Source organism: Callospermophilus lateralis, chromosome 7 (assembly GCF_048772815.1).
Source record: "Callospermophilus lateralis isolate mCalLat2 chromosome 7, mCalLat2.hap1, whole genome shotgun sequence".
In the NCBI taxonomy this organism is placed as follows: Eukaryota; Metazoa; Chordata; class Mammalia; order Rodentia; family Sciuridae; genus Callospermophilus; species Callospermophilus lateralis.
This window is the reverse complement of record NC_135311.1, coordinates 124028595-124043278: the sequence shown is the minus strand read 5'-3', so window position 1 is coordinate 124043278 and position 14684 is coordinate 124028595. Positions and strand designations below refer to the sequence as shown.

The 14684-nt window shown below is 40.0% G+C and overlaps 1 protein-coding gene, 1 long non-coding RNA gene and 1 other non-coding gene across 6 annotated transcripts in view; 1 reads left to right on the top strand and 2 right to left on the bottom strand.

The window, feature by feature from the left end:
* LOC143403168 (uncharacterized) overlaps positions 1-3207 on the bottom strand; it is a 39707-nt gene extending 36500 nt beyond the window's left edge. For both annotated transcript variants that reach the window (XR_013091846.2, XR_013091845.2), the window contains exon 1: positions 3079-3207. This is a non-coding gene — a long non-coding RNA (uncharacterized LOC143403168). The remainder of the gene's footprint in view (positions 1-3078) is intronic.
* Positions 3208-3300: 93 nt separating this feature from the next.
* Phactr4 (phosphatase and actin regulator 4) overlaps positions 3301-14684 on the top strand; it is a 95071-nt gene continuing 83687 nt past the window's right edge. The window contains exon 1 of one of the 3 annotated variants that reach the window (XM_076860938.1): positions 3301-3394. Coding sequence is in view for 1 of the 3 variants with exons in the window: in XM_076860934.1 (XP_076717049.1) it covers positions 12437-12443 (7 nt within the window). In the remaining 2 variants the exon portion in view is untranslated. Of the gene's footprint in view, positions 3395-3708; positions 3736-12392; positions 12444-14684 lie in introns of those variants that run through there. The other 2 variants (XM_076860942.1, XM_076860934.1) reach the window with 2 other exon arrangements.
* Positions 6161-6266, bottom strand: LOC143405405 (U6 spliceosomal RNA). Its single transcript, XR_013092102.1, has one exon. It is a non-coding gene; the product is annotated as a U6 spliceosomal RNA (small nuclear RNA).

Here is a 14684-nt window from a genome sequence, read left to right as displayed (position 1 = left end):
AGTTTTTACCTAGACTTTGATGGTGGTTACTCAAAAATACATATTTGTCAAGATGCCTAAAACTAGACATAAATAAGAATGGAATTTACTCTGTGAAAACTAAGCAAAAACAAAAACCCTAATTAAAACCCAACTTCACCAATCATTGATTTTAGGATGGCATCACAGCAGTTGTTGATACAAATAACTTATTGTTTTCCTTACCAAAAAAAAAAAAACTCATATTTTGTTTACTGGAGGCTCCAAGCTTCTTTTCGTTATGGTGAACTATTTCAAACATAAAAGGTTAATGTAACAACAAAGTACCTTTCACTAATTTTGTCAAATCTTAAAATTTTGCCTTATTTTCTTAAGATTTTTTTTTTCAAGAAACAAAATATCTGTTTTTTTTTTTTTTTTTTTTTTTTTTGATAGTGAGGATGGTACCTTGGGAACTCTACCACTGAGCTACATCCCCAGCCCTTTTCGGTTTTAGATAGGGTCTTGTTAAGTTGCTGAGGCTGGCCTCAAATTTTCAATCTTCCTGCCTCAGCCTTGGACATATTTATACAGTTTGATATATACACCTTTGAAACCATAATCACAATCCAGATTGTATTTAATTAACATACTCATCACCCTCAACAGTTTCCTCATCCCCTTTGTAATCCATCTTTTCCATGTCCTAGTCCTTTTGGTCCCTAGGTACCCTGTGATCTGCTTTCTGTCACAATAGATTAGTTTGTATTGCTTAGAACTATGTATCAAAGGAATCATACCAAAACTACTCTTCTTTGGGGACAGGGAGATTCTGGGGTTCTTTCACTCAGCTATTTTTTTTTTTTTTTTTTAAGAGAGAGGGAGACAGAGAGAATTTTTTAATATTTATTTTTTAGTTTTCGGCAGACACAACATCTTTGTTTGTATGTGGTGCTGAGTATGGAACCCCGGCAAAATGCATGCCAGGCCAGCGTGCTACCTCTTGAGCCACATCCCCAGCCCTCACTCAGCTATTTTTAAAAATAAGTCATATTTCATTTATCAGTAAGTCATTCCTTTTTTTTTGGTGCCAGGCATTGAACCCAGTGGTGGCATTTAACCACTGAGCCATATCCTCAGCCCTTTTTTATATTTATTTAGAGACAAATTGCTGATTGCTTAGGTCCTTGCTAAATTGCTGAGGCTGACCTTGAACTCACCATCTTCCTGCCTCAGCCTTGCTGGGATTATAGGCATGTGCCACTTTACCGAGCTCCATTCACCTTTTGAAAGACATTTGGGTTATTTCTAGTCTTTAGCTCTTACAAATGTAGCTGCTATTAACATTCATGTTAAGGTCTTTGTGGATGTATGCTTTTATTTGTCTTAGATAAATAGTGTAACATTTGGGTCATTTGGTAGGTATGATAGGTATATATTGGCATATATTTAACCTCTAAAGAAACTGTAAAACCATTTCCCAGAGTAGTTGTATAATCTTAAAATCCTACTTTTCTCCTGAATATGAGAATTTTTATTGCTCTACGCTCTTGCTAACATTTTGTATTACTAGTCCTTTTAAGTTAGGCATTCCTGTGGTTAGGTAGTGTTATCTCACTGTGGTTTTAATTAGCTCTTACTTAACGTCTTTTTTTTTTTTTTTAAAGAGAGAAATTTTTAATATTTATTTTTTAGTTTTCGGTGGACACAACATCTTTATTTTATTTGTATGTTGTGCGGAGGATCGAACCCAGCGCCCCGCGCATTCCAGGGCAGCGGCTACCGCTTGAGCCACATCCCCAGCCCTTACTTAACGTCTTTCATGTCTTATTTGCCATCTATTTATCTCCTTTGGTAAAGTATACGTCCAAGTATGTAGGTATGTATTCATTGCTTTATGTCGTACAGGGGATTGAACCCAAAGACTCTCTATCTCCCAGCCACATCCCCAGTCCTTTTTATTTTTCACTTTGAGAAAGAATTTTACTAAATTGCAAGGCTGCTCTCAAACTTGTGATCCTCTGACTCAGCCTCCAACTTAGCTGGAATTACAGATTGGGGCCATTGTGCCCAGCTCAAAATAGTGTTGTTCATTTTTTTATTTTTGCAGTACTGGCTTAAACCCAGAGTCTGACACGTGCTAGGCAGGTGCTCCAATGAGCTATATTCAGGGTTCTCATACCATTGCCCTAAAGAGCAAACTTTCTAATTTTGATAACATGCAATTTGTTATTATTATTGCTTTATGGGTTATCTATTTGAAAGTCACATATATTTTTCTCCTGTGCTTCTCTCTAGAGGTGTTGTAGCTTTAGGTTTTACATTTAGGTCTAATTTGGGTTGTGACACAATAGGTTTGGTATTTTGAAAGATACCTGGCAGCAGCAAGGAAGGTATCTGGAGAGTGATAGCCTGGAGGCCTGAAAGGAGTGCCACGTGGCTGTGGCTTCTGTGGCTTCTGTTAGGTGATGGTAATGTAGAAAATGCAAAGCAGTTGAAATATTTTGAAGTATCTTCCCAGAGTGGTTGGGAATGTAGTTGAATGGCTTGGAGGTGTCAGGAATGATTCCTGGGTTTCTTATGCAAAAAATGGTGGTAACTTTGCTTCTAAGATTTTTGCCCTTTAAATTGACCCTCAATGTTTCTCTTTCTTTTGGTGGTACTGGAGGTTGAACCCAGAGAGGCTCTACTTTTAAGCTACATCTTCGGTCTTTTTATTTTTTTATTTTTTGAGATAGGGTCTCACCAAGTTGCTGAGGCTGGTCTGGAACTTGAGATCCCCTTGCCTCTGCCTACCGAGTCTCTGGGAGTACAGAAGTGCACTACTGCGCCCAGCTCAATTATATTTCTCTTGAAATTTGTCCACGCAAAGACCGGACAGTTTCTTTTTATCCCCCATATTTTTTAAAAATTGGTGCATTGTAGTGATACATAATAGGATTAGGTGTTACACATTCGTACGTGCATACAACATAAGAATATACTTTGGCCAATATCATTCCCCAGTGCTGGACACAGTTTCTAAACTAACACTTGCGTCAGCTCCTTTCTTGACCACTTGTGTGGAGTCAATATTGAACCCAGCCCTCCCAAGCCCAAAACCTTTGCCTCGCTCAGTACCTGGAAAGGTTCCCAATTCTTTCACACACAGGGCGCGGACTGCGGGGGGGCGCAGGCCCAGACAGCCCGTGCGGGGTTGGCAGCCAGGAGGGAAAGGAGGGTAGTCCCCGCCATTTTGTCCCGCTCGCCAGTCCCTGCTGCGACTACAAGTCCCGTGAACCTCCGCGGCGGCACTTCCTACTCTCACTGTCCGGCCGGCTCCCTCTTCCCCCTCCCCGGGGCCGGCGCCTCTGGCTGCAGCCGGGCGGCCAGAGGCCAGGTAGGATTTCCGGGGGAAACTGGTGTGGAGACTGAGGAGGCGGCAAAGGCGACCCGGGTGAGTTCCGCAAGCAAGAGAAAGTGAGCCGCACGCGCGCAGGGTCAGGCTTGCGGGCGCCTCTCAGGCTCCGGGCGCATCCTTGGCTCTGCGAGGGGGTTGCGGTCCCCGCTGGGGGTTACGGCCGGGGTGGCCGCCGCGTCGGGCAGGGCGTGGCGGGCCGGGACCGCCGCCTCCCTTCTCCGCCCTCCCACAACGGTCGGGCCACTGCGTCTCCGCTCGCAGCAGGGCCCGCGCAGGCTGCCCTCTACGCCCCCTAGACACGGTTGAGCCCTTTTGTCTGGGAGGCTTTCTCCCCTTTGTGCGACTGTGAGGAGTCGCGGCCGCGGGGAAGCCTGCAGGTACTGACTGAGGCGGCTCCCTGGGGATCCGATTACGGTAACAGAATCGGGTCAAAGTCCATTTTTCAAAACCTTCCACCCTCATAACTCTGCACCCCGGCTAGACTTAGCGGAGCCTTCGGAGCCCGGCAGTTTCTGTAGAAACCTCGAGGTTATTGTATCCAACTCTTAAATGTCAGTTCCACGGAGCTTCCGATTACAAATCTGGCGTTTTCATTGGGAGGGAGATGAGTCTATGGGGGGGAAAAAAAAAAGCGAGCCCCTGAACCCCATCCTGGAAATCCGGGGAGAAATTGAATTTGCTGCGATTTCTGTTGCCCCTATGGTCAGGGGGACCAAAGAACTCTTGCGAATGGCTTTGATTCACACACCTCCCGATCTCAGAGAAGACTAAGTGATTTATAGGTAGGGCATGATTTATTATTTGCAAAAAAAAAAAAAACAAAAAAACACTTCATTCGGTCACTCGGATCCTCAATCCTCTGAAAGACATCCTTACTTATTCTGTTTAAAACAAAAAGTCCATTAATAGAACTATCCGCTTTATAGAGAAGCTAGAAACCAAGTGGCTTCCAGAAAGCATTTTTTGACTAAGTAAAAGGCATGAAACCTTTTTACGGGAGGAGAGGTGGTATGCTCCTATTGGAAATGGTTGAATTGCATGGATTTAGTAAAATTTGGTTACATAGTGGTAACTTGATGTATGTTTCGTTGAAAGACTGCATCGCTAGATTAAAGCTTTCTTTCGTTTTTTGTTTGTTTTGTTTTGTTTTTTGGTACTGGGGATTGAACTCAGGGACATCCAGCCACGGAGTCACACCCCCAGCCCTATTTTGTATTATTATTTTTTATTTTTTTTTCTAGTTTTTTTTTTTTTTAATATTTATTTTTCAGTTTTCGGCGGACACAACATCTTTGTTGCTATGTAGTGCTGAGGATCCAACCCGGGCCGCACGCATGCCAGGCGAGCGCGCTACCACTTGAGCCACATCCCCAGCCCTGTATTATTATTTTTTAAATTTAGAGACGGGGCCTCACTGAAGCGCCTCGCTGTTGCTGAGGCTGGCTTTGAACCCATGATTCTCCTGTCTCAGCCTCGGAGCCTCTGGGATTATAGGTGTGCGCACCAGCCAGGCTAATTTAAAAATTTCTAAAGGCAGATACCCCCCTTTGAAAAATAGGTTAATACTTCAAGTTCCTTTAATAAAGATAGCCAGGACCCTTTTGCATAAACCAGGGAAGTTTTTTTTCTTCCTTCTTTTCTTTTTGCCAGGGGTTTAACCCAGGAGCAATTAACCACTGAACCACATCCCCATTCCTTTTTATTTTTCATTTTGCGACAGAGTCTCCTTAAGTTGCTAGGACCTCACTAAGTTGCTGGGACTGCCCTGGAATTTGCCATCCTCCCGCCTCAGCCTCCCTAGTCTAGGATTACAGGCGTCTGCCACCACACCCTGCAAATCTGGGAAGGTTTTTGAAGTTACATAGGTTAAATTCTCATCCTACTCAAGTAGGCAAAGTAAGCCTTTAGTACTTTATTTGTTTGTCATCTCATAACGGAAATTACTTACTCTGAGAATCCCGGATCGAGTTAGTTACTTTGTATAGAAATGGGAGGTCCTTAATGAAGTTGTTCTTCAATTTATTTTTCTTTTTTGTGGTGCTGCGGATATTCTGAAACCAAGGTCTTGTGCATACTAAGGAGGTATTCTACCACTGAGCCACACTCCAAGCCCCATTTATTCTTCACTTTGTAAAGCAGCAGTGTTTAGGGGTCTTTTTTATCTTTTTGGATAAACTTTGAAGAAACAGCCATAGAATTGCCCAGTGTTTTAAAAATAAGAAACAGCAGTTGCTATTCACTAGCTCTTATTTGTTTAACATGATAAAAAAATTCTGTCAATGTTATTTTTAAAATTTTTATTATTTTTTTGTGGTGCTGGGGATTGAACCCAGAGTCTTGTGCATGGGACACAAGCACACTATCAACTGAACTATATCCCTAGCCCCAATGTTATTTTTTTTTATGTAAATAAAGCTGTTTATATTGCATAGATAAAGAAATTTGGTGAGACAATTCCATTAAAGTAGTTACTTTCAAAATTACCAAAAACATTTTTGAAGATGTTCATGGTAATAAAGGAAGACATTGTAGTTAGCAGGCAATTACATAGTTTTGACTTTGTATATGTGTGTGTGTGTGTGTGTATATATAGTTGATTCAGTATTTACTAAAATACAGAGCATACAGTTATATTTGAATCTCAAAGAACAATACATAATTATATACATATAAATATGTATACCTTAGTCAGGACATATTATAGTAAAGAAAAATAATTATCTGAAATTCAAATTTAATGGGGCTTCGTGTATTTTATCTAGCAATTCTCGTTGTACAGCTACTGGTAATACCAATACAAAAAAAAATATGGAACGCTTCATGAATTTGCTTGTCCTCTTTGCACAGGGGCCATGCTAATCTTCTCTGTATCATTCCAATTTTAGTATATGTGCTGCCAAGTGAGCATCCCAATGTTATTTTTTTTAAAAAACAACTTGTTCTCAATACGTTCTATGAGGTGTAGTTCTCACATTTTACAACTGATAAAATCTGGCTTCTAAAATGTTAAGTGACTTTCCCAAGGTCATACAGTTAATCCAGATGGGAAATAGCTGAGTAAATCTTACTCCAAATCTAATACTAGTACTCCTTCCATTATCTTACATTATTATAGCTACTAATGTTACTACCATAAGTGGCTTTAATTTATTGAAATCTGAATACTGGAAAAAAATAATGAGGATGTTTTGCAGTTAGAGCAAACTGAATTAGGAAGTGGAATTCATAGAACCATAAATGATGTCTTTCTGTAGTCATAATTGATCATTGGTGCCATTAATTTATCTTACAGTATGATTTGTGTCTAGGTAGAATAACAATTTTATGGACAGTCCTGAGGGCAGAAGGGTAGTTACTCAGTTGTTATTTAAACTTTTTATTGGAAGGTGATTAAAAGGTTTAAGTATGTAGAAAATATAGGTACAGCAACTTTTGAAATTAACATTGAAGACAAAACTCAAATGCATAGGGAGTCTGAAGAAATTTTTTGTTAATTAAAAAAAAAATGTTTTAGTTGCCAATGGACTTTTATTTTATTTATTTATATGTGGTGCTGAGAATCAAACCCAGGGTCTCACACATGCTAGGCAAGCTCTCTACTACTGAGCCACAACCCCAGCCCCCCCCCCCTTTTTTTAATGGTGCTGGGGTTTGAACCCAGGGCCTTAAGCATAGTAGACAAGCATTCTATCACTTAGGTACACCCCCAGCCCTAATAAAACTTTTAATCAGTTTCAAACCTGTAGTTAAGTCTTGGATTTATGTCAGTACATGCCATGAATATGACACCATAAATAGAAACCTACTTCAACTCCCTTACTTAAATTCTTAGGTAAAATGCATAACATGCCAGTTGAATTGAGTCAATATAATTAGTCTAGCCTTTCTAACTAGTAGAATTCTGTTTTAAATCTCTTTTATTATGCTGTCATAATAGGAAAGAACTTTTCCCCTTGTGTTTTTTGTTGTTGGTTACTTTATTTGTAAATACATCCATGAATGATAAACTGTTATGTTCTAGACCCTGTTATATTCTAGACCCTGAGGACAAATGAGTGAAAACAGAAGTCTATTCTATCTTAGGGTTTACAGACTTATTAGCATTGGGGTGATAAGAGGGAAGAGTCAAACAGTAAATAAGCAGTTAAAAAAATCCTCTTGTATTGAATCTGTAGCCTTGAATAGCTCATATTTAAGTTCTTTGAGTCTCCATTTTTCTAATCTCTAACATGGGAATAATGATTCCTGCTCTAACTTGTGGAGTTGTTTTCAGGAGCAAGTAGGATAAGTATTTGGTTGCATTATATGCTTCAAATTCCTGTAGTAAGTTACTTTTACTATTAGAATAGGAACAGAGACATTGGAAGAAGGTTATGTGTAAGGAAAGAGAGAAGTGAATGGATGGATTCTGTGGTCTAAGAAAGTCTGATGTCCCTTGTAAACTTTCACAGAACCCTAGTCACATCTTCACAAAAACTATCATATCTGTGTGTACTTTCCCCCCATAGTATTTATTAAGGAAGACTCTTATTTGTTTTATATTGTTGCAGTTAACTGCCATAATGTTAGGGATAAGGTCTGTTCACACCCCTTCTTAGCTGCCCTTGGTGCTAGGGACACATCTTTACTACTTAGCACACAGCTCCAGGTATTTCACTGGAGTTGTATTCACTCATTCCTGAATGAGTGAATGAGAAATAAAAGTGGGCAAGTACAATTTTGGAGAGTATTAGAAACAAAATGATTCTTTTATTCAGCAGATATTTCTGTTTCACCTGTTGTGTGCTAGGATCAACTTTTAAGATTTGGCAATACAGTGATATGAAGGTATTTCGCCTCTGCCCCCCAAAACTAACTATATTGTAACACATGACAGTGTGTTGAATATTAATTAAAAGTATGTTTTAAAATAGGGACTGAAAGATTCTGCTTTGGTAAACAAGCCATTACAGAGGATGTGGTTTTGGAATATGTTCTTTAGGGGCAAGTAGATTCAGCATTTCATGGGACAGGGAGCAGTTTGAGCAAAAGAATGGATGTGAAAATGTAAGATACGTGTCTAGGGAAGAATGGGTAACCTGGTATGATTAGAGTGTATATTAGATCTTTTCTGAGAGAATTTGGATTAGCATGTAGTATTTTTGCTTATCAGTGTGCCATACCTCTTTTTTATTTCATTTCATCTCATCCCTGTGGTAGTGGGGATCCAACCTGGGGCCATTGAGCTACATCCCTAGTCCCCACACCTCTATTTTATAGAGCTGATTCATGTCTTTTCTTAGTGGTAGCAGAAGCACCACATTTAAGTAGGAGGAGGTGGTCAATGTTATTTCTTTAAAGGGAAAATGAGTTTCATTTTTATATTGTACTGTTAAGTACTTTAGATGTTGATTATTTGTGCTTAAAAGTAAAAAAGTACTATGTTTCTTTCTTTCTTTCTCTCTCTCTTTTTTTTTTTTTTTTTTTTGGTACTGAGGATTGAACGCAGGGGCACTCGACCACTGAGCCACAGCCCTATTTTGTATTTTATTTAGAGACAGGGTCTCACTGAGTTACTTAGCGCCTCAGAGTTGCTGAGGCTGGCTTTGAACTAGCAATTCTCCTGTCTGAGCCTCCCCAGCATACACCACAACAAATATTACTTGTTTTTTTTTTTTAATGGCTGTATTTTCTTTTCTTTAAAAAAAATTTTTTTAGATGTAGATGAACTCAATACCTTTATTTTATTTATTTTTAATTTTATGTGTTGCCAGGGATCAAACCCAGTGCCTCATGCATGCTAGGCAAGCGCTCTACCACTGAGCCACAACCCAGACCCAGGTATTACTTTTTTTGAACAGACAAAAACAATAACAACAAAAAAAACATAAGATGCTATTGAAAGAGCATAATTGTAAATCTTTGTTGAAAGTGAAGTTTTTTGTTTGTTTGTTTGTTTAAATAAACTTTATTTTTTGGTACTGCTCAGTGGCACATGCCTGTAATCCCAGTAACTGGAGAGGTTGCAACAGTAGGATCATAATTTTGAGACCAGCTTGGGCAGTTTTCTTTTTTTTAAAATTGTAGTTGGACACAATACCTTTATTTTATTTATTTTTATGTGGTGCTGAGGATCGAACCCAGGGTCTGACACGTGCTAGGTGAGGGCTCTACCACTGAGCCACAACCACCACCACCACCCCCACCCCCCATCCCCCATCCCCGCCACCGCTGCGCCGCGCCGCCAAAGTGAAGTTTTGAGGTGAAACTGGATTCACTGCTTCTGTGGACAGGTGGGGTCTGTTTAAGGTTGCAGGCTTCTGCAGCCCAGAAAGTGTTGCAGCTCTTAATGGCGGGCTATGCCTTCCAATGTTGCAGCAGACTCCAGGAACTCATTGCCAATTTCTTATTTCAGGGATCTTGTCCAATGAATTTGAAGAATGAAATTCACCACTAGGATGAGTGAGTGTAAGAATAGGATTTATTGAAGAACAGGAGCAGAACACTTGCATTGCAACAGGGGAACCATAGTAGGTTTTCTCCATTAGTGTTCTAGTCTAGAGGCTTATATAGCACTTGGTTTACATAGCATTTGGTTTACTGCTGTTGATTCAAACTTATGCTAAATAAGGTTTGAAAGAAATACCAATGCTATTGGTCCAAATTCATGTTAATTACTTAGAAATGTACTAACACTATTGGTCAATTTTTAAGTCCCAACTTTAATTCAAGTCTGCCCCACTTCCATTTTCTCATGGCAGGTCGGGCAACGGGAGGTTGAAGTCGGTTGAGGTCATTCGATTGCGTGGAGTGTGCAGCGTGTAGTGGGCATTCGCGCTGTATGACATCTGGGCTGCTGGGTGGTGGCGGATGGGTTGGCTTCCACTCACCTCAGGTCTGTGCCACCCTGGCAGACTCGGCATGGCAACCTGTGCTAGGTGCTTGTGCTTTAGCCCATTCCAGCTGCCATTCTCCTGCTTCACTGCAGGGACCAGTAGGCTGGCTGTGCTGCTTGGCAGCCAGGAAGCCATTTCAGTGTTTCTTTTTCTTTGTGGTAGGTAAAAATAAGTTAAGGTCTTTATGAACACTGGTTCTATTTGTGGCTGTAAACTGCTAGGTTTTAACAAAAATAGTTAAGAAATAGAAAAGAAGGTTATTTTAGGGAATTGTAAAGGTTTTCTAAGGCTTTCCAAACTTTTAGTCTAAAGAGTAAATTCTGGTCTGGGGCTGTAACTCAGTGGTAGAGTGCTTGCCTAGCGCATAGAAGGCCCTTGGTTCATTATCCAGCTCTGAAAAAAAGGGTAGATTCTCTGGTGACAGATAATAAAGATACACATAAGTTATGGTGTTTATTCCTTATATTATAGTAGCATCTAAATTGGCTGTTTTATTTTTAAATAAGTACTAACACAGCTTGGTGGCATGAACTTATAGTCCCAGCACTTTTTTTTTTTTTTTTTTTTTGTACTGGGGATTGAAACTATACCTCTGAACTGTACCTCTATAATAGAGTCCTTTTAATTTTTTTTTTTTATTTTGAGATGCGGATATTGCCAAGTTGCTGAGGCTGGCCCTCCTCCTGTTTCAGTCTCCTGAATTGCTGGGCTTATTGGTGTGTAGCACCATGCCAGGCTGGTTCTGGCATTTGGGAGGCCAAGGCAGAAGGATCACCAGGATTTCAAGACCATACTGGCAACATCTTTTTTTCTCAAAAAAAATGAGAGTCTCATTGAGAATTATTATTACTAATCTCTCTTGAAGCCACAAGGACACAGATTAAGTTATTCTGCAATATTATTTTTGGGGGCCAAATGATTGATCATTTTCCTGTGAGTAATTGATACTTGAAACTAACTTGTACTGATTTATCTACTGAGAGATAATCTGAGTTCTTTTGTCCAGTAAATGTTTGTTCTTTGGTTTATTTTGGTTTTTGTTTTCTTGCAGTGCTGGGAATCAAACCTAGGGCCTCATGCATGCTAGGCAAGATCTCTACCACTGAACTATATCCCTAACCCTTGTTCTCTGATTTTTGCCTGACTTATTCAGCTTTCTTGGGAGGGATACGATTGAAGAACAGGTGGGATTGGTGGCGTACACCTGTAATCCCATTCATCTGGGAGGCTGAGGCAGGGGGATCACCAGTTCAAAGCCAGCCTCAGCAGTTGAGTCAGTTACTAGTGAGTCACTTAGCAACTCAGTGAGACTCTGTCTCTCTATATAATAAACAAAAAAAAGGTCTGGGGATGTTGCCCAGTGGTTAAGCACTCCTGGGTTCAATCCCTAATACAAAAACAAAAACCTGAAGAACATGAATTTACTGTTACAGAAGTAACATAGAAAGGAAAAGGAAAGACAGAAGGAGAATCTCATACTCAATGGTTTCCATTTTGGTTGACTCATTTTGTATCTTTATTGCTTGAGGCCATCTTGGGACAGAATAAAGTTAAATACAGAATGAAAGCTGTTTATTAGGATGATTAAGACAGTGGAACTATAGCTGGGACTGTGGCTCAGTGGTAGCTCACTTGCCTGGCACGTGAGAGGCACTGGGTTTGATTAAAATAAAGATCTACCAACAACTAAAAAAAAAAAATTATATATATATATATATATATATATATATATATATACACACACACACACACACACACACACACACCATTTTTCCACTTTTTAAATTTTTTTTTCTAATTTCATTTTTGCTTTTAATATGGGAAGTTTTTAATTTGTAGTACATGTTTCTGCATTGCTTTCACTGAATTGACCTAGCCACAGTTCCACATTACCAAAGTTGAACATAGGAAATATGTGAAGAGCTCTGCTAACTCTGGGAAGAGGATAAAATGTATCTTAAAGTTCTAACATTTCTCTTAACCCCACCTAAAGTATGGCTACCATTAGCCACAGTAGTATGTGTTAGATGAGCTGTAGACCAAGGTACTTGCTGGGACGTTCTCTTTCCCCCCTACTCCCCCCTCCTTTTTTTTTTTTTAAAGAGAGAGAGAGAGACAGAATTTTAATATTTATTTTTTTAGTATTTGGCGGAACAACATCTTTGTTTTACGTGGTGCTGAGGATCGAATCTGGGCCACACGCATGCCAGGTGAGCCGCTACCACTTGAGCCACATCCCCAGCCCCCCTACTCCCTTTTTAAAGAGATGACTCTTATGATGTTGCCAAGGCTAGCCCAAATGCCTGGGCTTAAGCAATCCTGTCTCAGTCTCCTGAGTAACTGGGACTGCAGGTGCACACCGCTGAACTTGGCTCTTAAAAAAAAGAAGTGCATATGAAGATTATCAGAAAGAGGGTCATATCTTTATACTTGATTCTTTTTTCCTTTTTTTGACCTGCCTTTCTTCTTTTTTTTTTTAAGTTATGCCTTTATTTATTTATTTGTTTGTTTGAGAGAGAGAGAGTGTTTTTGTTTATTTTTTTTTAATTTTTTTTTTAAAATTTTTTTTTAAGAGAGAGTGGGAGGGAGGGAGGGAGGGAGAGAGAGAGAGAGAGAGAGAGAGAGAGAATTTTTAAATATTTATTTTCCAGTTATCGGTGGACACAACATCTTTGTACGTGGTGCTGAGGATCGAACCCCGGCCGCACGCACACCAGGCGAGCGCGCTACCGCTTGAGCCACATCCCCAGCTCCATTAATGTTTTACTTTTTAGTTTTCAGGGGACACAACATCTTTGTTTGTATGTGGTGCTGAGGATTGAACCCAGGCCACTCACATGCCAGGCGAGTGTGCTACCGCTTGAGCCAAATCTCCAGCCCCTCTTTTTTTTTCTTTTCTTTTTTTTTTCTTTCTCTCCCCCTCCCCCTCCCCTCCCCCTCCCTCATCATCACAGAGGAGGAAATGCTAAATCCATTTTTTTCCCCCCTGGGGCTGTGGATTGATCATTGCTAGGTAAATGATCTGCCAAGAGCTACATCTCCAACCTTTATGCTGTTGTTGTTTTTTTTAACTGGTGGCAACAACTTTTCAAATTTTTGCAGAATGTAGTGTATCCATTGACCAATGGCATATCAGTGGCTCATTGCTTTTTCTAGAAATGCCTTGCTCTCAGCCTCCATTTATTAATTTCTTAGTTGAAGTTATACGTTTTATTTAAAGGACTTTTTTTTTTAGTCCTGGGGATCAAACACAGGGCCATGTGCATGCTAGGTGGGTAATTGCTCTACCACTGAGCTATGCCCCTAGCCCTGGGTTTATTTTTTAAAAGATTAGATGAGGACTGAGGTTGTGGCTCAGTGGCAGAGCACTTGCCTAACAAGTGTGAGGCACTGGGTTCGATCCTTATCGCCATATAAAAATAGATAAATAAATGTATGTATATATCTACAACTAATTTTTTTTTAAATCGGATGAGTTATTAGACTAAAAACAGCACCTGTTGTGTAGTAAACTCTAAATAAAGGCTAGCTATTATTATTATTTTAGTGGCCAGAACTCCAAATGAGGAGATGTAATTGGACTTTCAGGGCAGAATGGTTGGGGGGATAGACAAGAGGGGATAGATTTGAAAAGCATTTGTTTGTTTGGGGTATGGAGGATTGAACTCAGGGGCACTCAACCACTGAGCCACATTCCCAGCCCTATTTTGAATTTTATTAGAGACAGAGTCTCACTGAGTTGCTTAGTGCCTCACTTTTGCTGAGGCTGGCTTTGAACTTGTGATTCTACTGTCTCAGTCTCCTGAGCCCTGGGATTATAGGCATGCACCACTGTGCTGGGCCTTGAAAAGCATTTCTGACTTTATCATGTTTGATTTTTACTGGATGTACAAGGAGTTTCACTTAGGAAGCTTGCCACTACTTTCTAATTATAAACATAAGAGTCTATTTTTGCATTTGTGGAATTGATAAAATTATTGCCTCTTGAATTGTTGGTTCTTAGATGTTGGTATTTTAGCTTATGCTTTACTAGATCTTTGGTGTGAATAAAATTGGAATTTGAGATGAAACTAGATTCTCCACTTCTGCTGGCAGGTGGAGTCTGTGTAAGTTACAAGTCTCTGCAGCACAAAAAGTCCATTTTAGTGTTAGCAGCTAATCATAGCAGGGGATCCAACTGTTGCAGCCAGCAAAGCTGATTCTTTACTATTCTTGTGGCATGTTGCAGCTCTGAATGGTGGGCTGTGTCCTCCAGTGTTGCAGCAGACCCTGGCAGCTCACTGCCAGTTTCTTTCCTGGTTCTTGTCTTGCAAATTTGAAGAATAAAATTCACCACCAACAACAGAAGGCAAGAAGGAAAGAAGTACGATTTATTCAAGTCTGAAGAAAAGAAATAGAACTCGCCCAGAGTGAGAGGGGACCCAATAGTAGGTTACCGCTGGAGTGTACTA